This window comes from Larimichthys crocea, chromosome VIII, assembly GCF_000972845.2.
Source record: "Larimichthys crocea isolate SSNF chromosome VIII, L_crocea_2.0, whole genome shotgun sequence".
Taxonomy (NCBI): domain Eukaryota; kingdom Metazoa; phylum Chordata; class Actinopteri; family Sciaenidae; genus Larimichthys; species Larimichthys crocea.
In genome coordinates, this window is record NC_040018.1 from 33469639 (window position 1) to 33492852 (window position 23214).

The 23214-nt window shown below is 45.5% G+C and overlaps 2 protein-coding genes across 4 annotated transcripts; one reads left to right on the forward strand and one right to left on the reverse strand.

The window, feature by feature from the left end:
* The first annotated feature begins 814 nt into the window (after window positions 1-814).
* Window positions 815-6524, forward strand: tipin (timeless interacting protein). 2 transcript variants are annotated; one of them, XM_027281897.1, is made up of 8 exons: window positions 815-885; window positions 2855-2996; window positions 3126-3219; window positions 4249-4324; window positions 4440-4562; window positions 4683-4746; window positions 5651-5893; window positions 5975-6524. In XM_027281897.1, the coding sequence occupies exons 2-8, from the start codon at window positions 2867-2869 to the stop codon at window positions 6235-6237; spliced, it is 993 nt and encodes a 330-aa protein (XP_027137698.1). In that variant the 5' UTR covers window positions 815-885; window positions 2855-2866; the 3' UTR covers window positions 6238-6524. The 2 variants fall into 2 exon arrangements, with proteins under 2 accessions (XP_027137698.1, XP_027137699.1); XM_027281898.1 differs by having other exon boundaries at window positions 832-885; window positions 2836-2996.
* A 92-nt stretch (window positions 6525-6616) lies between these two features.
* dis3l (DIS3 like exosome 3'-5' exoribonuclease) lies at window positions 6617-22854 on the reverse strand. 2 transcript variants are annotated; one of them, XM_027281892.1, is made up of 18 exons: window positions 22574-22854; window positions 20911-21064; window positions 19010-19138; window positions 17076-17211; window positions 15546-15647; window positions 15339-15417; window positions 15071-15250; window positions 14713-14882; window positions 14474-14635; window positions 12645-12895; window positions 11660-11752; window positions 11295-11583; window positions 8668-8903; window positions 8360-8514; window positions 8108-8286; window positions 7890-8035; window positions 7642-7813; window positions 6617-7574 (listed from the first exon to the last, which is right to left on the reverse strand). In XM_027281892.1, the coding sequence occupies exons 1-18, from the start codon at window positions 22701-22703 to the stop codon at window positions 7248-7250; spliced, it is 3090 nt and encodes a 1029-aa protein (XP_027137693.1). In that variant the 5' UTR covers window positions 22704-22854; the 3' UTR covers window positions 6617-7247. The 2 variants fall into 2 exon arrangements, with proteins under 2 accessions (XP_027137693.1, XP_027137692.1); XM_027281891.1 differs by having other exon boundaries at window positions 15546-15713.
* Window positions 22855-23214: the final 360 nt, after the last annotated feature.

The following is a 23214-nucleotide window of genomic DNA, read 5'->3' on the forward strand; positions in this document are numbered from 1 at the left end:
TTAGTTCCTACAGCTTCTTAAACATCGGATTTTAAAGACTTCAAATGTTTTATTGAGTTTTACATTTTACAAGATTAAACTAAGAGAACAGTGGAAATAAAAATAATTTAAAAAATAAAATAAAATGGTCAAGATAAAAGATGCACACTCTTATTCCGACAATAAAACATAAAAAATAATAAATAGAAAATAAAATAAATACATAACAAGCCTCAGACAGATACATCAGTCCATTTACCAGGAAACAGCCACTGAACATTTTAAAGACTTAAAAAGAGGTGAAGTGATATCACAAGAGCTCTGTATATTTACATTTCTGGTTTTATTACTTTATCTATTTAGAAACTTTCATCTGTTTTTTTAATTTCTATCTTTTCTAAACTCGACTCTGCTGTCTACACCCACACCCACCCCCCACACACACACTATAAACTAGAAACTACTTATACTATTTACGATCTATATAATATATATTGTATTGTATGTGTTAGTATTATCATATATATTTTTTTATGATCTGTGTATAGACCCTGTAGACTGGGAGGACTGGTGTTGAACTGTGATCAGCTGTGTTGTTTATTTTCATTATAAAATAAATAAATATAATATATATTAATTAATGAATTTTTGATGACTAATTTAGAGATGAACAGAGTTTTTAAGGTCTTTGTTCCTAAAGTCTAACTGGATGTGTCTGTTTGTATTAGTCGCTCTCATCATTATAATAATAAAAAATGATAAAATAAACAAAGAGGCTCAGACTTTTTTTTTTTTATCAGCGGTTTCCGCTCATTTCGTGTCGGACTTTATTTTGAAAAACAAACACCGGAAGTTTGTAGCCGCTCAGCTTCGCGGCTCGTCGCTTCTCCGGACAGCTCGCAACAGGTGAGACGTGTTTCGGTGTGTTTACCTGTGTACCTGTGTGTGTGTTTCAGGTGACCCTTTACGTGTTAGCCTTTAGCCTTTAGCCTCCGTGCTAACTGAACTGAAGTCCGGCTCGGAGTTAGCTTAGCGCGGGTGTTACGCGTTACTGCGGCTGCGGACGTTACTCTAACATCAAAGTAACGTTCAGACGGAGACTGAAAGCCCCGCTTTCACTGGTCCGTCCAGCTCACCTGGTGTCAGAGTGACGGTGGACCGACACAGACCGCACAGACGACAGAGAGACTGACGGTCTGTTGTGTGTGTGTGTGTGTGTGTGTGTGTTGGTGTGTGTTGGTGTGGTGTGTGTGTTAGCCATGGTTGAGTTTTCCCGCCATCTGCGGCTGCGACCTATCTGAACATGATACATGATATCGGGCCGATATGTTTCACACTCACAACACACACACACACACACACACACACACACACACACACACATATAATATATATATATATTATATATATATATATATATATATATATATATATAGTACCTTATGACACTTCATCAAGATGAATAAGGTTCAAAAATATCGACACGTCTATATATTTTTTGGTACTCCTTTTAAAATTAGCCATTGTTATTATTTGACAGTATTAACTGAGAAAAGTTGTATCAAGTTTAACATGTCACGGTGTCTGGTGTCACGGCAGCTTCATTTGAGCGAGCGTCTGTTTCTACAGGAGCCCAGAATGGACACACTGGTTTCATATCGGGTGTTTTGCTTCTTTTGGTGACGTGAGGGGGTTGCAGTCAGTAACTACACTTCAGACGTCACTTCATCTGACTAGGGATGTAACGATGCATCGTGACAAGATTTAAAAATCGGTACAGATGCGTGATGATTCGCACCATGTTGACAGACAGTTTGAGAGTTTCTGTAAAGAAAGATTTTTTCCTACAAATAAAAAGATCATTTTATTTGGTCATAATTTGTCTGTAGCTCATTTTGATTTTAAAAAAATCGTGAGAAAATCGTATCGTGAACAAAAAATCGTGACTCGTATCGAGTCGTGAGTTCAGTGTATCGTTACATCCCTAAATCTGACTCTCAGAAAATATTTTTAATGTTGATGCAGTCGACTGAAGGGAAGCGGCTTTAATAACTTTATATGCTGTTCAACATTTAAAGATGCAACATGTTTTATGAGTCATATATTTTATTTTATTTTTGCTAAATATTCATCTTTAGACCGTTGATGTGGAGTCGTAAGTGCACTGAGTGTGAGTGTGGAAGTAACAAAAACTAATTAAATAAATTATAAATAATTGAGCCATGTTTCATCATTTCCCTCTTTAATTCATCGTTCACAAAAACTAATTAACATTCATAATTAAAGCAGAGCAGGCTCAAGGGCTTTTTTTTATATATATACAAACTTTAAAGGTAAAACTCACCTTTTTTTTTAAAATGTGTAACTGAATGGAGACGCCTGGAGTATTTGTCCTGGTTCCAATGCATTCTCTGAAACCCTTTCAAAATAAGATGTTTGACCTTCATGTGCTCTTTTATAAATTCAGCTGAAGGCTGAAACTTTCACAAATAATTCAGAGTCAAATAAAAGATGAGCTCCACAAATTAAACATCTCTGAATCCATAAAGACCACGAAGGTCTTTACCTTCACACAGACACATTTTCATCATCTATATTAGATTTTAAATAAATTTCTGATGCTATCGGTGGATGTTTCTTTAAACAATGTTTGGTTACTTTAGGATTCAAGGTAAAGACCTTCATGCCTTTAATTAATCAGTTTAATTTGAGCTTTGCCTCTCTGATAGTTACTAACACAGATGAAGTCAGAATCATCTTGTACTTCACTGAATGAGCAAACAGCTGCTTCTGTAATCCGTCAAACATCAGTCATATGAACATGAACTTGTTTTTAAAGTTTATCGTCTGTTACAGGTTTTTATTTTTCCTCCAGGACCTCCACACGATGTCCGACCCGTTCGACAGAAACGGCCTTCAGGACTACGACGGCTTGGAGGATGAAGCCTTCCCTGCACTCCCACCGCCTCACTCTCCGGGTCAGGGTGGACACGATGAGGGAAACCCTTTTTCAAATGGTGAGGAGATGTTTGTGTAAGACAGATGGTCAACATTTGAATCCAGTTTATACCTGGAAAGAATGATGGGAAGTCCTCTGGAGGAGAACAGAAACACGTCCTGTTGTCATGTGGTTGTGGTTCTAACAGAGGACGAAGACGGAGACGTGTCCAAGCTGGCCGATGTCCCTGCTGCTAAGAGGAAAGGAGTGAAGAGGCCTCAACCCAAACTGGACTCCAACAGGTACCAGCTGATGTCAGGATGTTACGTGATCTCGCTTTGGATGTGTACAGGATTCATTGTTTATCTCAGGTGTTCTTTGAGTTGGAGCTGCAGGTTCAGAAACGAGAAAACATCCTGGAGCTGGTTTCATTAGCTTCCATAACACCTGACCTTAAAACAGCCTTAATCAATATTTCTATGTAAACAATGGACCAGGTGACTCTGAGGAATGAGGAAGAGTTTGTTCACGGTGAAGAATTATCACCTGACTCAGCTGTGCAGCGGTTTAGCCTCTTTCAGCTCATTGTTTCCTGTTTTGGTTTTCTGAAAATCGACTGAGCTCGACTGGAGCTGGAGAGGAGCGTGTGACTGTGGACAGGTGTGTGTGAGTGTGGACAGGTGTGTTTGACTGTGGACAGGTGCGTGTGACTGTGGACAGGAGCGTTTGACTGTGGACAGGAGCGTGTGACTGTGGACAGGTGTGTTTGTCTCGGGACAGGAGCGTGTGACTGTGGACAGGTGTGTTTGACTGTGGACAGGTGTGTTTGACTGTGGACAGGAGCGTTTGACTGTGGACGGGTGCGTTTGACTGTGGACAGGTGTGTTTGACTGTGGACAGGTGTGTTTGACTGTGGACAGGCGTGTTTGTCTCTGGACAGGTGTGTTTGACTGTGGACAGGTGTGTTTGTCTCTGGACAGGTGCGTTTGACTGTGGACAGGTGCGTTTGACTGTGGACATGACCGTTTGACTGTGGACATGACCGTTTGACTGTGGACAGGTGCGTTTGTCTCTGGACAGGTGCGTTTGACTGTGGACAGGTGTGTTTGTCTCTCTGTGTTTGACTGTGGACAGGTGTGTTTGACTGTGGACAGGTGCGTTTGACTGTGGACAGGTGCGCTTGTCTCTGGACATGTGCGTTTGTCTCTGGACAGGTGTGTTTGACTCTGGACAGGTGTGTTTGTCTCTCTGTGTTTGACTGTGGACAGGTGTGTTTGTCTCTGGACAGGTGTGTTTGTCTCTCTGTGTTTGACATGTGACGTCCTCTCCAGGCTGATCTCAGACAGAGGACTTCCTGCTCTGCGGACACTGTTTGACGACGTCCGTTACAAAGGCAAAGGTCACGAGGTGAGAGACGCTGACAGCAGCTCATCATGTCGAACGTTTGGCCAACGTTTAGGCAACGTTTAGCCAACGTTTAACCAACGTTTTCAGGATGTTTGCGTGTGTTTGGTCCCGTCAGGCCGAGGACCTCCGTCTGCTGATGGGGAAGATGGAGAACTGGGCTCACCGGCTGTTTCCCAAACTACAGTTTGAAGACTTCATGGACAGAGTGGAGAAGCTCGGCACCAAGAAGGAAGTGCAGGTGATGAAGACGATGCTGAATGTTTGTGTGTGTATGTGTATGTGTATATATATATATATATATACAATATACTATAATATATATATTTTGTGTTTGTATTAATCTGCGTTCTCCGTGCAGACCTGCCTCAAACGGATACGACTCGACATGCCGCTGACACACGAAGATTACGTGGAGAACGACGGTAAGAGAGAAACACCGTCAGCTCAGATACTTGTTACTACATTCCTCTGTAGTACTCTGTAGTACTCTGTGTACTCTGTGTACTTCTTGGCGTAGTGTTTCAATCCGAGTACGACCGTTATCAGATGAAGCTGCAACATTTTACAGGTTTTACAACCAGGCAGAACGTTAGCACCAACGTTTGACTGATAAAATATAAAACACATGTACGACTTAATACTTTAATTAAAGCTTACAGGTTTTCAGAATATATTTTAAAAGACACACGTACGAAGCCAGAACAGAACCGTGAGTTCTGTCCACGATGACAGTCGAAGACAGTTTAAAGTTGTCTCAATATTAATGTCTCAGGAGGAGCGAGGGAAAATTACATGAATTAATAAATCCAATCGTTAATCCAACACCATGCTCATACATTCTGGGAAGTCCCTGTCCGGTCCGGTCCTGTGCTGTGGTTGTGCCGAGAAAGAACGTCCTGTTCCGTCAGATCTGTTCATTTTATCGAGTTTGTGCAGACGCAGTTTTTGTGTAACAGAAAATATTTACTCAGTGCGGTGCAGTGGGACACTTTCAGGACGTCCAAAGATCAGAACCAGAACTTACTGCACTCAGGAACATGTGACTTATATTCACCGCAACTTCCATCAGGGTTACGTGAAGCTTTCAGAGCCCAGCTGCTGGTTACAGTTCACTTCTGGACAGACAGGTTCTATAAGTTCAGTCCATTCACCTTCATTAATTTTAATGTTCAGTCATCCTGATGTGGGGTCAAAGGTTGTATCTGTGACGCCTGACGAATCAGCGACGTCTGAGAGTAAAAACGTTTTTATTTTTGATTTGTTTTGTTTTGTCTCGGGTCTCTGAGACAAAACAAACTGCATGAGTCCGATTTTCACTAAAACTAGGCGAAGAGGTCGCTCCAGAACCGAACGTCTTCAGGGATCCAGATCCATTTAACAGATCCATCTTCCCTGGTGACCTCCAAAGGCCGGTCCACTCGACCCCGGCTCCGGTTGCTCCACCTTCCCCCTCTCCTGTTTTCCCCTCCCCTGCTGCTCCCTCCCTGACGGAGGAGCAGCGTCAGCGCATGGAGCTGAACAGACGGCGAGCGCTGGAGAGGAAGCTCGCCCGCCAGCAGCAGCAGACAGGTGAGAGGCTCGAGTCCGTCAGAATAAACCTCATCCTGCGTGAACAGCTTGTTCATTGATCGTCCTCCTCACTCCCTCCAGACTCTCAGACGTCAGCAGCAGATGAACCCACATCTGTCTCCTCTGCAAACGTCCTGGATGAGTCTAAAGATCAGGACTCGAAGGTGGAGGAGGTGGTGGAGGATTTAGACCTGGAGCCAGCCAGCAGCAGCACTCAACAGGAGCCCAGCCAGCTTCCACACAAAGACTCTGAACCTCCTGCTGGATCTCCTCAGGGTGAGGAAGAACCCAGCAGCCACAGCCCGGTCCATCAGCCGAGCAACGAGTGTGAGGACGAAGACTGATGAGCAGTCGAGTTAAACATCTTGACGACTGTGAAACTTTGTTTCTGTGCGTTCATGTGAAACCTCCTCCACCTGTTCATCCACCAGACTGTCTGTTAATATATTATTCATAAATGTTTGAAGCGTCCTCTGGGTTATCGTCCAGATTAAACGTCTTTGTCTCCTGTTGGAGGTGTCGCCTTAACGTCGACGCCCTGCGTTCATGTAGAAACATTAAAACTTGTTTTCTGTGAAGCTGAGTGTGATCACTGCAGTTTGTTCTTAAACAATAAACCGTACAAATGAAATCTGTCTGTGTAATTAAACCTTCACACACGGCAAATCAGGTTTCTGTTCATGTCAGTTTTGTCTCTTTGATTTTAAGCAGATTTATTTCTTATAATTATTATATCTGACACAAACTCCAAACTTACACAAGAGTTTAATATTCATCCACATGGTTTAATAACAAAATAATCATTTTACAAAAATAAATTCAGTGGTGACACTTCAAACAAACAAACATGTTGCATGAGTTCAAATGAGTCTGTCAGAGTCTGAATGTGAAACAGCTGCAGGAATGAATTAAACTAAAAAATCCAAAAAATGAAAAAACATGATTTTCTTATAAAAACGACTTTTCTGTTCAAGCACTTCAATCATTAGAACACACACTGTATACTTTATTATATTAGAAGTTTGTGTATTTGTAATGAACAAATATTTGATCGCTCAGCTCTGATATTGATATTTTGCTGTTAAAAGTTTGTTCATCTTGATTTTTGCATTCTGCTTATTTGTATCATGAAGTGTCACCACATTTAAAACATCAGTGCAACATCATCAGTGAGTTTCTCTCATTTAAAATCATCAGAGACCTCGATGATTATCAAACGTTTGTCCTTGATGATACAAAGTGTGAAGATAATAAATAACCACGAACATTTCTGAACAGTTCTTCTGTCGCTGCTCTCGTGACGTTCGTGTGATTCTTTGCTCATGATATTTAAAAACCTCGTCTCCGGCTCGGTCTACGCCGTCGTCGCACAAACCTGTGCAGCCGTGTCCATGTCCATCAGCGCCAGCTCCCGGACCTCCTCCAGCAGAGAGTACAGGTTGGGAGTTTTGCTCTGCCTGAACTCTCTCTCCTCTTTGGAGAGTTTGGGCCGCTGAGCCGCCTTCTTCTCCTGGGCCTGCTGGCTCGCCTCCTCGGCCAGGCGGACCACCTCCTGGACCAGCTGGCTGCGGCCCTGCGAGGGCGTCTGCTGGGGCTCGGGGCTGCGGTGCGGCTTGTTGCTGACGACCTCCAGGTTGAGACTGTCGCCGTGGAAAGGCGCCGAGTGGACAGCAATACGAACCTGTGGAGTTTGGCTGTTAGCAAAGTTTAATCGGAACAAACAATCGACTCAAGTTTCTGCGACTCACTGTGATGTGGTCAAACAGTCGGAAGGTGGAGGTGCCGCAGCTGGAGGTGGTGCTGATGTGGTCCGAGTGTTGCCGTACGGAGCCGCTCTGCCACTCACAGCTGCCGTCCGGTCCTGCAGCCACCACCTGACCGTCTCGATTCTTCATGTACACCGGCCCCTTCACGCCGTACCTGGGAGGAAACATTTCATCAGACGACAGGTCGTGTTTCACGTAGCTCTACTCAAGACCTCGAGTTCTCCTCTTACTCTGGCACAAACACCAAAATGCCGTTGTTTCGGATGGAGTAGATGACGGCATCGGCCACGCAGCTCGGGTCAGTCTGCGGGTCTCGCTCTTTGAAGTACAGACACTGGAACAAAGCCGTGGACGACTTCTGAGCCCGCTGAGCCGCCTGCAAACGTCACACGGAGGTCAGAAGAGTTCATTTCGTTTCATCAGAGGAGAACCACAAAACAGCACCGACCATGTTCTTGTTGTTGATGTGCTGAGCCATTTCTTCCAGTTCCTTGTTGTTGGCTAATGTTTTACCGAGGCCCGCCTCCCTTTCCAGGTCGATGGCGGCCGTGAGGAGGCGGTGGACCACGATGTCGGCGTATCGGCGGATGGGTGAGGTGAAATGGGTGTAGCGGTCGAGGGCGAGACCTACGAGACAGACCGCCTGCATTGAAAATCAAAGATCCACTTGGTATCACGGTAAAAGCTGAAGACATCGTACCGTAATGGTAGAACTGGTCCTGCGACTCGAGACCGGTGGAGAAGTACAGCGCCTGCGACATGGCGGCGGTGGCCATCATCCTCAGCAGCCTGTTCACCAGCGGGTCCTGTGGGTCCATAGCCTGGTCCAGAGAGTCAGCTAAAGCCTTGTTGGTCCTGGAGGAACAGAATTAAAATACATCATGATGTGCAATCGAGTGTAACAATGACCTCAGTGGTGTAATTGTTGTGCAGCTCAGTTTAAATGTCATTCTAAAGTTTGGCTGCAGCTGTCTGCACAGGCGTGTGTTGTCACTTGTCATCAGTCACCTGGTGTCGATGGCGAACCCCCTGGCCTTGGCGCTGTCCACCAGCTGGCTGAAGAACTCCTGCCGTGGTGGCGGGTGACGCCTGAGCAGGGCCTGATGAGGGAAGGTCTCCTGGATCTTGCGGGCCACCCAGTGGTTGGCGTAAATCATGCACTCCGCCACGGTCTCGTGGACCTCCAGAGGCTGTCGGGGCACCAGGGCGGTGATGTTCCTCTGCTCGTCCAGCTGGGCACGAACCTGAGGAGGGATTCAAGCATGTGAAACGCGAGTACAGACAGCTGGGATCAGTTTCACGTCTTGAAAACCAAAACGGCGACATCAGAAATGCAGATGTTGAACCTGGCTGTTGTGGATCAGAGGGAGCTGAGCTTGACGGCAAACCTCTCGATTTTCCAGTCTAGTAACGTCCCAACCCCTCACCTGTGGTCATGAGCTTTGACCTAAAGAATGAATCGCGGATACAAGTGCCCGAAATGAGCTTCCTCCGCCGGGCGGCCTGGCTCAGCCTTAGAGAGGGTGAAGAAGGAGCTCGGAGTAGAGCTGCTGATCCTCGGAAGGAGTCAGCTGAGGTGGTTCAACATCTGATCAGGTCTGGAGGGATTTATAAAAGCCGCCCTGCTGCCAGAAATACTCACGAGCTGTGAGGATGCATTTATGTTAAGATGAGGAAAAGTATGTTTGCATTCCTGTATCAGACGTCGGTGGAGGCCCAAGACGGATCCATCGGTGTCGTTCCTGTAACCCTCGGAGAAGTAAAGCAGTGACAGTGGAGGAGGTCTGGAGGAATGTAAAGGTTTCTACAGGTGCAGTCTGCTAAGCGTGTATCAAAGCTGCATCTTTCTATGTTGGAGGAGACGGCCTGATATTAAACTTGTTGTCTCTTAGTCCATAAAACTCAACCGATCACTCCTCCACCACCAAATGTGGATTAATCCACCGCAGAAAATAGTCCCCGACAAATGTGCCTGTTGAAAACTAAAGTTTATTTTTTTTAGAAATCAGAATATATTGATATATTTGTAACCAGGTTGTAACCGACCTCCAGGACAATTCCAACAATTCCTCCAACTGCCATTTAATTTGACTATCAACTAAACAATACAATAAATGTCAGTTACATCAACTTTTATAGACACGCGTGAGTCAAAATGTAAATCTGTCCTCAAACCGCTGAGTGTTGGTGAATATTGTGATGAGCTGAGGAAACTTTCAAATGACGTGAACCGTGATCCTGACAGAGCATCGGCTGAGTCAGAGGCCGAGCGTGGACGGATTCAGACCGCGGACCTCTGGGGACGGACGGACGTGTCAAGAAGTTTGGACGATTCTCACTGGCGAGAGAATCATTTCATGATGACACCTCCTCGCGGCGAGGCTCTTAAAGAAATAATCATTTTGTAAAAACCTATTTCATGACGACATCGAGTGTAAGACGAGTCCATTAATCACACGGACTTATCCAAACACTTCATCAGAGAGCGTCTAATAGATGAACAACAACTCATTTTGTTTTGACAGACGACCAAGCGGCCGTCGTAGATGAAACGCGCTGCAGACCGTCGGCTTCACTGCACTCAGCGTTATTACAACCATCACACTGGAGTGACTCCATGATCCTCTGCGAGGTTTACACCTTCCTGCCGGCCTCGCTGTCAGCTTTGAAAAATCACTCCTCTGGACTGTCTCTGCTACAATTTGTCTTCTAACTGCCGCCGCAGTGTCTCTCTCCGAGGCGAAGAACACCTCGGTCCGAACTTTCAGCATCGCCAACAAACAGTGTTTCAGTTTTAATAAGGCCGATGCCTCTCGGCCGCGACACACTCGGAGGAGGCTGCTGCTGTTTGTGTGTGTGAGTCAGACACTTGGTAATGACGTCCAGGTCTGTGGACTGTGTAACTCTGACAAACTGCATGTGAAGCCGGAGCATAACGAGGCTTCTCAGCAGAGTTTGCAGATAGTAATCGACGAGCACAGCAGCAGAGGAAAGTGACCGTACACAACAACAACACAGCCGGGCAAACATTTGTTAAATTCACAAACTGAGCCGGTTTCACTCATCAGTGTGTGAGCAACACAAATAACAAGCTCGCTGCTGCCTGGACTGACGGTGCAGGCTGGAGGTGTTGGGAGGAGCACCATGTTTTTGGTCTAAGGCCAACCGGAGAGAGAGAAAGGACGATGGAGGGAGGCCAGCTGGAGGACGAGCGGTGGAGTTTGGATGATGAAGCTTTTGTTGTTGGGTAGCTCCAATTTCTCTGGTTTGAGTTATGTTGACAAAAAGTGAACAGACTGAGAAGCTTTAGGCACTTTTCTACTCTGCAGCTCTGACGTGTGGACAAACCTTGAAATCATGATGAGGTTATTCGACAGCATTAAAGGACGTCGAGGAGCAGAGGATGAGTGAGGCTTGAACGTTTTCTGTCGACCGGCTCATCTCGTCTAGTTTATTTTTTATTCTTTGGATGAACATGTAAAGAGTCTGCTCAGCCTCTCAGCGTCTTTTAAATCTCCAGTTTCATCATCCATCACATCGACTGACAGCCACGTTTCAGGGATCACTGCAGAATAATTCTATATATTGTTATTATTTATTATTTGTGTGTCCTCCAGTAAAAATAAAGATCATACCTCCACCCCTTCCAGCTCCAGCGCTCCTCCTCGGTCCCTCTGTGCCCGGAGCTGTCTGGCGACATGTGTGAGCATCTCCAGCGCCTGGGTGAGCTCAGCCAGCTTAGCGTCCTTCTCCTCGGGCCCGAGCTCGGACAGCTCCGGCACCTCCGCCTCCTCCCCGTTGAGGAGCGCCTGGGCCAGCTCGTAGTGGAGCTGGTAGGAGGAGCGGATGATCGTGCGGCCGTACCACACTTTGTTGACGGCGAGGGTGTGTGCGTCGAGCTCCCACATCACGCTCATGGCGTACCTGGATTCACCAATGAACACAGACATGTTTACACGAGTTCATGTGTTCACTCGTCGGACGGCTGCAGTTTACTCACCTGTCCACTCCTCCCAGCAGAGAGCAGAGGTCTGCGCTGAGGACAGCAGGCAGCATGTCGTACCGCCGGTCGGCCAGGTAATACGTCGTAGCTCTGAAAGACACCGAAGAAGAAGAAAGTCATCTTCTCTGCATCGCTGTCATCACAGTCTTTACGGCCGGGATCACTTCCACTTCATCACAAACTACCGAGTCTAGAACTTTTCATGCATGAAGACACTTCAGCTTCTTCAGTGAGACGTTTAAAGCCTTGAAAATCTAACAACCCTTCCTGCATGAGCGACCAATGTATCAGTCGGCTGATCGTATCGGCCTGATATCGATCGCTTTATTTGTTTTTATATGTAGAATTATTTAGAATTATTAAACTGAGAGTGAAATTTAATTATATTCTGTTCAACAAAGTTTACAGTTAAACTGTAAAACATCGAAACCGTCTTTGTGTTCAACGACCAAATTTGAAGAAACAACAGAAAAAAATTTGGTTATTTAAATTTTTAGATATACATTAATATCGTTTTAATATCTATTTCTAACGACTAATTTCTCTGTGGATCGATTAAAATTTTAATTTGGACTTGTCGACCTCGTTGACTAACTTAACATCACCTGTCAGGGAGCAGAGCGTAGACTAAACCGACTGACGTTTGATCGACCGATCAGGCACAATGAAAGATACAACGAAGGTCAAACAAAGAGAAATAGAACAAACATCATGAGAGCGCTGCAGCCTGCAAAGGTCAAACAGTAGAAGCGTGATCCCTCCTTTGTCTTTTCAGTCTTTGGGGTCTGGATGCAGGATAAAAAGATCTTGTGTGGTCAAAGTAGAGAGAATCATGTCCTCTGTGTTTAGTGTTTGTCAGGCGCGTTGCTGCATCATCAGCTCTAAATATGTATCTTAGACTCCGTCTCGTGGTCTTGTTGTTCAGAGAAGCACGACAGCTTCGGAAACTTCTGTTCCCGCTGAAGGTGTTTCTGTGACTAACCTCAAACGAGCTTCCAGGTCGGTGAGCGATCCCTCCGTGACAAAGTGCGTGACGTCCGCGATGTGGACGCCGAGCTCGAGCAGCTTCCCGCCGGGGAGGCTTCGCACCGACAGAGTGTCGTCCACGTCCTCGCAGCCCCGCGGGTCGATGCTGAACACCAGGTGACTCTCCCTGAGGTCCCGCCGCTCGGCCGCCTGAGCGGGATCTATCGTCCACGGCTTCTCTGGAGAGTTGACCGGCATCTCTCTCAGCTGAGGACAGACAGAAGGTTACGTAAGGTCTTGAGAAATCTCACAAAAGCTGGCAGAACCAAAGTGATGGGACTCGTATGAATAATTTATCACGCCTGTGCGCTTTGGGCTGAGAAGAGACCATCAGATACTGTGTGCACTCCTTTCACCAGAGGTCTTTTCTCTAAATAAAACGAGGAATGTGAATCTGAACAGAAAGAACAAGGTCGTTTGATTCTATCGAGTCCTTTGATGGTCGTATAAAAAAAAGAAACGCACGCTGTATGAAGTGGAAAAAGGTTTTCAGGCTGGAAGGTTGTTCCTTTGTTGGAGCAGCAGGAGGAACCTTCAAACTCTCATGAACTCTGAAACACTGTTTGAGGACGCGGCCTGTAGGTGGCAGCGTCACCACACGAGGATCAAACCTTCAGTTTAAAAATTTAAATGTTGACCCACACTGACCTGTGATCAGCTGAACGGTGTCTCTGTCATTCGTACGTCTGTTCTCACACTATGTAACTTTGGGCTCCGGGTCGGGAGAAGTACGTAACGCTTTACGGCACTAAGTCACACAGCAGCAACTATTTCACTGATTCTGGTGAAACTGGATCATATTTTATGGAGGAAATGTTTTCTGGTTTTCCCTCTGATGTCCTCCGGCTGCTCCGCCTCAACTCTCTGTGATTTACAGAGTTTATGATGGACAGTGAAGTAAACTGCTGACAGCTGTAGCTGCTGTTAGCTCATGTTAGCTCAATTTGTTAGCCGCTGTTAGCTCATGCTAGCTCAGTCTGTTAGCTGCTGTTAACTCATGTTAGCTCAGTCTGTTACCTGCTGTTAGCTCATGTTAGCTCAGTCTGTTAGCTGCTGTTAGCTCAGTCTGTTAGCTGCTGTTAGCTCATGTTAGCTCAGTCTGTTAGCCGCTGTTAACTCATGTTAGCTCAGTCTGTTAGCCGCTGTTAGCTCAGTCTGTTAGCCGCTGTTAGCTCAGTTTGTTAGCTCATGTTAGCCCAGTCTGTTAGCTCATGTTAGCTCAGTCTGTTAGCTCATGTTAGCTCAGTCTGTTAGCTCATGTTAACGCAGTGTTAGCTGCTGTTAGCTCATGTTAGCTCAGTCTGTTAGCTGCTGTTAGCTCAGTCTGTTAGCTGCTGTTAGCTCATGTTAGCTCAGTCTGTTAGCCGCTGTTAGCTCAGTGTTAGCTCATGTTAGCTCAGTCTGTTAGCTCATGTTAGCTCAGTGTTAGCTCAGTGTTAGCTCATGTTAGCTCAGAGTATCGGGACAACACAGATGATTTCCAGGATATTTGGTAATTTTAAAGCAAAACTGGTTTCCAGGTTTTCCAGGATATGTGGGTTACCTGTTGGTTCCTACCAAAAGATAATTTTAAGATTATTGAATTGTTTTTTTAAATCACTGAATGACTTAGCGACTTGCTAAATCTTCTTCTAACTAAAATACTGAACCTGAATCTGTCAGTTTGCTGACATGAACATAAATACTGAATTATTCAGCGTGTTGCCTTCAAATGCTTTTAAATCCACAGTGTTTGTAGTGTGTGTTGCAGTTTAATCTCAGAGAGTGAGAAGCTTCCTTTCTGACCTGAGCGTCTGAGAAGGGCGCCACGTGGATGCCGTTCTCTATGAGGATGGTCTGGACCTCCGTCTCGAGCTCTCCGGCCGGACCCAGCACCCGCACGCTGTGACCGTTGGGATAGAGCGACGTGCTTTCCCACGAATCGATGCGCACCACCACTCTGTGGTCCTGAGCGGAAGAAGAGTTTAAATTATCCAACAGCAGCTGATTGAACACGTCAGCTGCCACATGAAGGTGAACCAGACCTGCAGAGCGTCGGCCTGCTGAGTACTGATCCGGATCTTGGGGATGCGACGGTCCCAGGGCACGGCCAGGATGCGCTGCGAGTTCCTGCTCTGGGATTGAGTCCCGTCTCTGGGGGGAAAAGTTACCACGTAGTCCCTCCAGTTCCTCTGCAGGATCCCCACAACACGGCCTGTGGATGATGATATCAGAGACTTTGTTTGTCAGCCAGAAGTTCATTATTTTCTCCACGTACTGCTACCAAAGGTGAAGCAAGAGCTTCAATACTTAAAGTAAATAAAGCTTTATTATATTCACGGCCACAGTCTGCTACACTGGAAATCTGTTCACGAGTTGTAGTAATATTCTGTCCACCATCACCTGTCGGCATAGGCTGACTCTCGTTTTCCTCGCCGCCCTTCTCCTCCCCCTGGCCCTCCGTCAGAGCCGTCACCTTCCCTCTCCACTCGCTCTTTGGCAACAACTCCACCACGACCACGTCGCCGTGCACGGCTCGGTTACGATTCTTACCGCCGTCCACCAACACGCCTCGACTCAGATCTGAGACGACAGAGGGAAAGAACGGAGGACTGAGACGTTTGTCGGTCTGCGGTGAACGATCCGTGTGCTCGGTCGCCGTCGTGTTCACCTGTACTCTTGTTCGACAAACCGTCCGTCATGATTGAAGCTTCGTTCTGTGGTCGGTGTTTGCTGATATTCAGAGTGCCCTGACAGAAAGATTTATTTTAATTACAGGAAGATCAACAATTTAGTTTAATTCACCCGTCACCATCTGCGTCTCTCTAAAATCGACCGGTTGCTGCAGACAGTCTTTACTTAATCCTTGAACTTGTACCTTGATGTATCGTCCAGACTTGATTCCAGCCTCCAGGACTTCAGCGGGCAGATGTTCGCTGTACTCTTTCTGCGACGCCTCGCTCTCCTTCTCTTGTAGCGCCTGAGAGATGGAGCTGTACAGCTCGTGAGCGGCCTGAACCTGCGGCCAGAAGTCTCTCAAGAAGTCCTGAAGAATAAAGACAATGACAGGCATCACGATGTACAGAGGCAGATCTTTAAATCCTGAATGTTTTCTGCAAAGTGTAATCTTCAGCTGCAGCGATTTGTCAATTCATTGATTAGTTGTCAATCATTTTTTTAAAGAAAAAATGTGAATTTCAGCTTCTCAGGTGTGAATGTTTTCTGGTCTCTTCAGTCCTCTTTCACAGTTAACTGAATATTTTATAAATATCAAAACACAAGAAACATTTTCCACAAATTTTTGGACAATTAATCAATTAATTTTCAAAAATTATTAACAGATTATTCGTCACTTGCAGCTCTAACTCACACAGCAGTGTGACCTTTGGGGGATGTAGCAGACGTCAAAGATCTTTTATCGGATATTTAATAACTCATTGTTCATCTTTTTCCTGATGATTCAAAGACGAGCGTTTCCGTCGACACAAACCTTCGAGTACTCGTACACTTGAATGAACTCGCAGTACAGAGTCGCGCAGGCCGAGGTCAGATCTCATCTTTCATTTCTCTGTGCGCTCTGCATGGATGAACCTTTAAACTCACTTCAGTTTCCATAGTGCTGTTTGTGCTCGTGTCGATGCGCCCGTGGTGCCTCAGCGAGTCCTTAATGAGTGTTAACGAGTGAACAAAACAAATAAATTACGGCTCCTTTTTAAAATAATTTCCGCGAGGCTACCTGTGATTCATCGCTGAGTCACGCCGTGGACGCTTCATCAAAACTTTAAAGCAGCCGTGAGAGTTTCACTTTTTTCCAACAGCTTATTAGTTGTGGAGCAGCTCAGTGGAGCGATGTGGACACAGGGCGTGGTACTGCAAGACAATTAGGTGGTGCGCTATCACCCCAGCATCCTAAAGTGTTGCATTAATAAGATTTAGGTCTTTTCTTTGGTGCTTGTTTTGAGTCATACTTCATCCACTCAGTGACAATTAAATGATTTAATTTGAGAGTTTATCAACTTCCAGAGGAAGTGTGTTGTGGTGAGAAGATGTTATTGTACCACAGTGAACAAACCAGCTTCAGGTTTATCCAAACTGTGCTGTACTGTTTATTAGAGCTCAATCCTCCTCATGCCTAAACCAAACCAACTCAAACCCACGAAGGCAACGAGTACCGGCCAGTCAGAGACAGGTAGTGGTGTCAAAACTGAATAAAACTCAATCATGTGTTGGTTTCGGTTCTGGGACTGAATGGGTCTGGATCCAGGCCGTGGTCCGCCTTATTAGTGACCTTTGGTTTACACTCTCGGCTTGTTTCCACCTGTCTGATCGTCTGACTCAGCGCGTTTCTTCAACCTGATGTGTCGACTGTGTCTCTTCCAGACCGTTAAAGTTCAGGTCTGTCACGTACCTGCACGGAGATGACGTACACTCCAGCGTTGAGGCTGCCGTACTGAGCGATGGCATCCCGGTCCTCTGTGATCATCACTATATCCATCATACCTGCCAGGTGGTTATGGTACCACACTGCCGCAGAGTACACACACCTGCAAACACACACACACACAAATCTAAGGTGCACGCAGACAGCTTGCCTGTTAAAGACGTACAGATTAACACCTACCTGTAACATTAGAAAGAAGACAGGCATCATTTACCGTCTCTGTTTACTGTCCTGTGTGTGCCATAAACTCGCTTCATGACAACAGATTGCACCTCTTTAAAAGTTCGTTAATGTTTAACGCCGGAACAGAAATCATGGTGGCGAGCGGCACTTTGTGTCTAATTATCTCCTTCTGCATCAGCCTGAAAACCTCCAGCAGCTGCTGACTGCAGCTCGTCACTTTCCTTTACTCCATGCAGCCGATACGACGCGTGACTTCTAATAAAACATCAAACGTTTGTTTGCGATAGCTTCACAAACAGGTATTTGACTCGGGTTTCTTTCTGATTTGAACTTTTGATGGATTGGAGTGGACAAAAAAAATTGATTTTGGCGACTTTGTCTGGTCGGAGATCAATAAAAGTTAATCAAAGCATCAGCACACTTGTCTCTGATGCGCGCAGCCAGTTTATCGTCCAAGTCTTTGGTGAGAAGGACGACTGGCAGAGCATCAAAAAACGGTTTTATTAGAAGAAAAACATCCAGGTTTGTGGCTCCGATCTGCAGGGGGGAGGTGGTCTGACTGTTCAGGACGTCTCGTTATACTTTAAGTAGAGGTCGTGTAAGTCTGTGAGTCAGTCTCCAGTGTGTCTGCTGCTTTTTTGTTATTGCCTTCTTTGTTTTCGACGTAAAATGGAGGAAAAACATCTTTTGAACACTGAAATTGGCCCTGCAGCCATCAGGCCCCCACAGAGACAAACCATTGTACACGTCTGATCGACAGCTCAGTCAGTGTCGGCCTCGTGGTTCTGCAGCAGCAGCCTCTCCTCCACGAGTTGAAGTAAAGTTGAAATGAGTTCGAGGTGCATTTTGAAACCATCAGCTGAAATCAGCTCAGAGGAACAGTCTGACACACAGTCCTCACAGTGTCGAAACTAACTCTGCAGACTTATAACTACAATGATCGTGATTATTTTTTAATGATTTGAGAGACTAAATACCTTTATTCTAATTTAACAAACCTAAAATCAAATAATCTAAGATCAGACTGTTTGGAGACTCTTCACGTTCTCTCTCACTCTGCGTCGTGCATCATTCTCTCACTCTGAGCTGCAGCCACCCCGTCCTGAACATTCCTGCTCAGGCTGCTGCTGCAGGCTGCGCTCGCAGCAACATGACAGCTCCCCGAAAAGTGAAGCCAGAACATCTCAATCACCTCCGCTGGCTGCTGGCTGCTAGTTTGGGAAGACGCAGCAACTTTTCTATGAGCGGAGCGCGTCAATATCACCATCGATCATGGAGATTTAATTGTGGGAAGCTGAAATCATAATCACAATTAATATTGAATTAATCGTGGAGCCCTAATTAAAGTGCAACATTTTGAAAAGATGCTTAGTCGCTTTATTTCCAGGAGTTAGTGACATCGGTGGGTCGGTCTCAGCCAAGAAATAGTCCCATCCCTCTGTAAGTTTTTAGATTTTGTTCATTATGAACGAGACAAACCGTGTTAATTAGTGAAGTTTAGAGACGTTCCCCTCAGCTGAGCTTCATATTAACTTTACAGACAGCAGCACTGATTTTCTTACCCTTCAAAGAAAGTGAGCGTTTATTTCCCAGAAGTCAAACTATTCATTTAAAGTCAGGCAGCTGGAAATACGAGCCGCCGCTGCTGGCTGCACCTGAAGTGTGCAAAGTGTGAGCAGTGAGTCGGCGGCAGTGTTGGGAAGGTAATGAGCACTGACCTGGTCTGCCACTGCTCCTGGCTCTCCCCCTTCTCGCGTGGACAGTAGGAATACTCTTGAAACTCGTTGGCAAACAGCACGCAGTCATGTCGAGGGTCTTTGAGCAGGTTTCGCAGACGGTTGTATTGCCTGCACAGACAGATCAGATGGTAAATACAAAGTTACTGCCACCGGCTGGGTGTCTGACCTTAACATGAAGACTGGAAACAGTCAGCTCTGTCCAAAGGTGACAAAATGTTACCTGCCAGCACCTCAAACACTCACTAATCAACACTGTTCCCACTGTGGTCCATGCACGGATTCAAATATGAAATATGACGTGTTCATTAGTGAGGCTGTGTGCTGCTGGCTGGATCCTGTTACCTTTGGATGGAGCCAGGCTGACGGCGTTCACCGCCTCTGTGCGGAGGTTAGATACCGCCACGCTCCTCTCTCCAACGTCTACACCAATGTTTATTCAGAACAGAAATAAGAGGTCATAACTCCGCCGCTCTCGTCATTATCTCCACATTTAATATTTTTATTAGAATGATTTCTTATTATTAATGCTGCTCTGCATCTTTGTCTCTCTCCTTCCTCCATGATCCGAGTTCCACGCTCCACGTTTCATCCTCGCTGCTGTCAAGTGCTGCTTACGGTGGGAATATGAACTAGATCTGCTCATGAGATCATTTCTGTTGAGATTTAGGGCTATAAAAATAAATATAAATACATTTAATTCAATTTATACTGAATGCCTGAAATCTGAAACACCTGTCGACATAAGCTCTGCTCGTCTTCGTAAGGACAGACTGTGGATCACGTTAAGTGTTCCTGAAATCGGTTTGTGATGGTATGAAATCATTAAAGGTGATAAAGAGTGATCGACTTTCTTTTAATATACAGCTCTGGAAAAAATGAAGAGAACACTCCAAATATTTCTTCACCAGCAGCTCCACATGCACGGCAGCCACTGACGAGGCGATCGCCTGAACCAAAACTTACTGAACGAGTAAAAACAAAGACTGGCATCAAAAATAAGAAAAGAAATGTTGTGAGTGAAGAGATGAAGAGTTCAGTGAGAGCGAGTCAACAACAAAACTACAGACGAGCTGACCGGGACGACCACCGACTCATTAAACGTCAGAGTTAATGAGTTCTGAGAACTTGTTTTCTTCTTTGTTTTATTCTGAAGCAGCTCTTTTGTCATTTTCTACAAAAAAACAAACATAAACAATATTTGTGTTTGGACCGAGGCAGAAACGTTCAAATGTCGGTTTACGGAATAAAACAAAAATACCTGAACATAGAAAAAAAAAACAGAAAGTGCTGATTTTTTTTCCAGAGGTGTACGAGAAACGCAAAACATGCACTTTGCAGTATCTCTCTATATATTATGAGACAATTATAGTCAGATTCTGGGTTGATAGAAAAGCAAAGTTGCAAAGAAACTCAAAGGTCATCACACACACACACACACACACACACACACACACACACACACAGTCCTGTGTGCTGTAGTGAACGGAAAACTGCAATTACTGACACAGTATGGCATCAGCATATGCTCTAGCAGCCATGTCTGCCTAACATTATCAAAAGTGAAGCTTCATCATATTAATGATGCAACATTTTAGAGCGGCGGCGTCAGCAGAAATCAAACCCAGAGGTCATGTGGGACTCCTTATTTACTGCGTTCATCAAGTCTGTCAAAGCGCTCCTGTGTGTTTGTGATATTTCAAGTCACAGGCCGGATCTCGTCCAGCTTCGTCAGCACGGCTTTGATATAATGAGGCTGACCCCTTGCCCACTCTCTGCAGGTAGGTTGTCGTTAGAGGCTTAATTCAACAGCGGCTTAAAGGAATTAAAGGTCTCGACCGCGGGAACCTGGCCTGATGTCGATTAAACGCGGAGAAGTGTACCTGCGTCCTTTGCTGTGCTGCACGGCCTGGCAGGCGGTCTGCGTGAAGACGACGCCCTGCAGCTCCCTGAACTCCAAAATCTCCAGATAGTCCACCACCACTCCGACGTCAGGCACCACGTAGTGGGTCAGATCTCCTGGCAGCACTTTGCCGTCTGGTCGGGAAGAGAGCAGAAATAAGAGACGGTTACATTTTTATCATTCTTCCATAACTGACCACATCTATGGTGATAAACTTCAACAGTAACAGAAGTCTGAGTTATCAGGACGTGAACACGCGGGCGTTCACGTGGCAGCGATGCAGGACTGGATGTAAAATCAACATTTTAATTTAAAGTCTGGCAGTGCCGTGTTTTCTTTCAAAACACAATAAATATGTTGGACAATAGTTGCTGAAAACACGTAAAAAGACTTTGAACGATGTATCACTGACGTGTGGAGTCAGAGGTTCAAACAGTTTACCAACCTACGGGCACCAATTAACCTGCATGTGTTTGGACTGTGGGAGGAAGCTGGTCCTCCTCAAAGACACTACTATTGTGGTAGCCTGGAATTGAACCTACAACCCTCCGATCACTCATCAACCCACTGTACTACCTAAGGTAACTTCAACTGGATTTGAGTAGCCAGGAATTGAACCTACAACCCTCTGATCACTCATCAACCTACCTAAGGTAGCTTCGACTGGATTTGAGTAGCCGGGAATTGAACCCGTGACCATCTGATCACTCATCAACCCCCTGGACTACCTAAGGTAGCTTCGATTGGATTTGAGTAGCCGGGAATTGAACGCGTGACCCTCTGATCACTCATGAACCCACTGTACTACCTAAGGTAGCTTCGATTGGATTTGAGTAGCCGGGAATTGAACCTGCAACCCTCTGATCACTCATGAACCTACCTAAGGTAGCTTCAACTGCATTTGAGTACCCGGGAATTGAACCTACAACCCTCTGATCAATCAACCCACTGTACTACCTAAGGTAGCTTCGATTGGATTTGAGTACCCGGGAATTGAACCTGCAACCCTCTGATCACTCATGAACCTACCTAAGGTAGCTTCGACTGGATTTGAGTAGCCGGGAATTGAACCCATGACCCTCTGATCACTGAACCACCGCCACAGATTGTATCACAATCCTTCTGTCACCACACACTGTTGATCCTGTGTTGACATTAGATTAGAGCATATGACATGCTGCTCGTCACTTTGGTGTCAGTCTAAACATGATTTCACTTTAAACTTTATCAACTATCACAGTAACTGTGACTGTGACTTCTATCTGTGTGTAATTACTCATGAAGTGTCTCTATATTTGGATTTCACTCTCCCTCAGTGGTTTGAATTGGAGCTGGAGGTAGAGCGGCTCATCCACTGATCAGATGGTCGGCGGTTCGATCCCCGGCCCCTCCAGTCTGTCAACATACTGAACCCCACATTTGTCCCTGTACGTCGCTTTGAATAAATGACTAGATGTAAATGTTAAGAATGTAAACATCTGTTAATTAGACCAAGATAATTCAGTGAGCTGCTCTGAGCTGTAGCATTAGCCACAGTGCTAACGTCAATAAAAGGCTGTTTCAGTGTCTTTGTGTCTCTGTGTCTTTGTTTCGAGATGTTTTGTGTCTCTGTGTCTTTGTGTCTCTGTGTCTTTGTGTCTCACCGTTGTCGCAGGCAGCCTGACACAGGCAGCTACAGCAGGGCACGCGCTCTCTCAGGTAATGTTCTCGGACCACGCGGACCTTCCGGCCCCGGCTGCTCTTCAGGTGAAGGATCTTCTCCGTCTTTATCATCTTCGGTTGGCATTAACGAGCCGAGCCGAGCCGAGCCGAGCTGTTTAATCCAGCTGTGTTTACGAGAGCAACGCGGGAAGCGACAACTTGTAAACAATCACGCTCAACAACAGGGAAGCACGCAGCCCGCTGACGTCATGACGTCCCCCTCTCTTGGTGCGTTCAAGTGCCGTGGGACGAAGATAAACTGTCAAAGTTAAGGCGGGAAAGAGCGAATACTAAAAATACACACGCGTAAAACATATATCTGAATATTACCTTCAATATAATATATTTAAATATAGGATATTAAGTATATTATAGTATATTATATATACATAGTTTAATACCTAAACACTTAACTTAGTATCCCAGTATGTACCTGAACATGTCAGTGTTTTAATGTGCTTTTAAAGGTCCAGTGTGTAATTTTCCCATTGGTATTCTTATGGGTAACTATCTATTGACAAGTAATGGAGAGTACAGTATTACAGTCATGGTCTACCACGTAGTGGGTCAGAATTTCCTGCAG

What these genes read in the sequence shown, in the direction of transcription:
- tipin (XM_027281897.1), top strand. Translation starts at nt 2,867, where the DNA reads ATGTCCGACCCGTTCGACAGAAACGGCCTTCAGGACTACGACGGCTTG. An exon ending in CCCAAACTGGACTCCAACAG is followed by an intron (nt 3,220 to 4,248) that starts GTACCAGCTGAT and finishes CGTCCTCTCCAG; the next exon opens with GCTGATCTCAGACAGAGGAC. An exon ending in GCACCAAGAAGGAAGTGCAG is followed by an intron (nt 4,563 to 4,682) that starts GTGATGAAGACG and finishes TTCTCCGTGCAG; the next exon opens with ACCTGCCTCAAACGGATACG.
- dis3l (XM_027281891.1), bottom strand. Translation starts at nt 22,703, where the DNA reads ATGATAAAGACGGAGAAGATCCTTCACCTGAAGAGCAGCCGGGGCCGG. An exon ending in TTTGTCGAACAAGAGTACAG is followed by an intron (nt 15,251 to 15,338) that starts GTGAACACGACG and finishes CTGTCGTCTCAG; the next exon opens with ATCTGAGTCGAGGCGTGTTG. An exon ending in GACCTGGAAGCTCGTTTGAG is followed by an intron (nt 11,753 to 12,644) that starts GTTAGTCACAGA and finishes GGTGTCTTTCAG; the next exon opens with AGCTACGACGTATTACCTGG.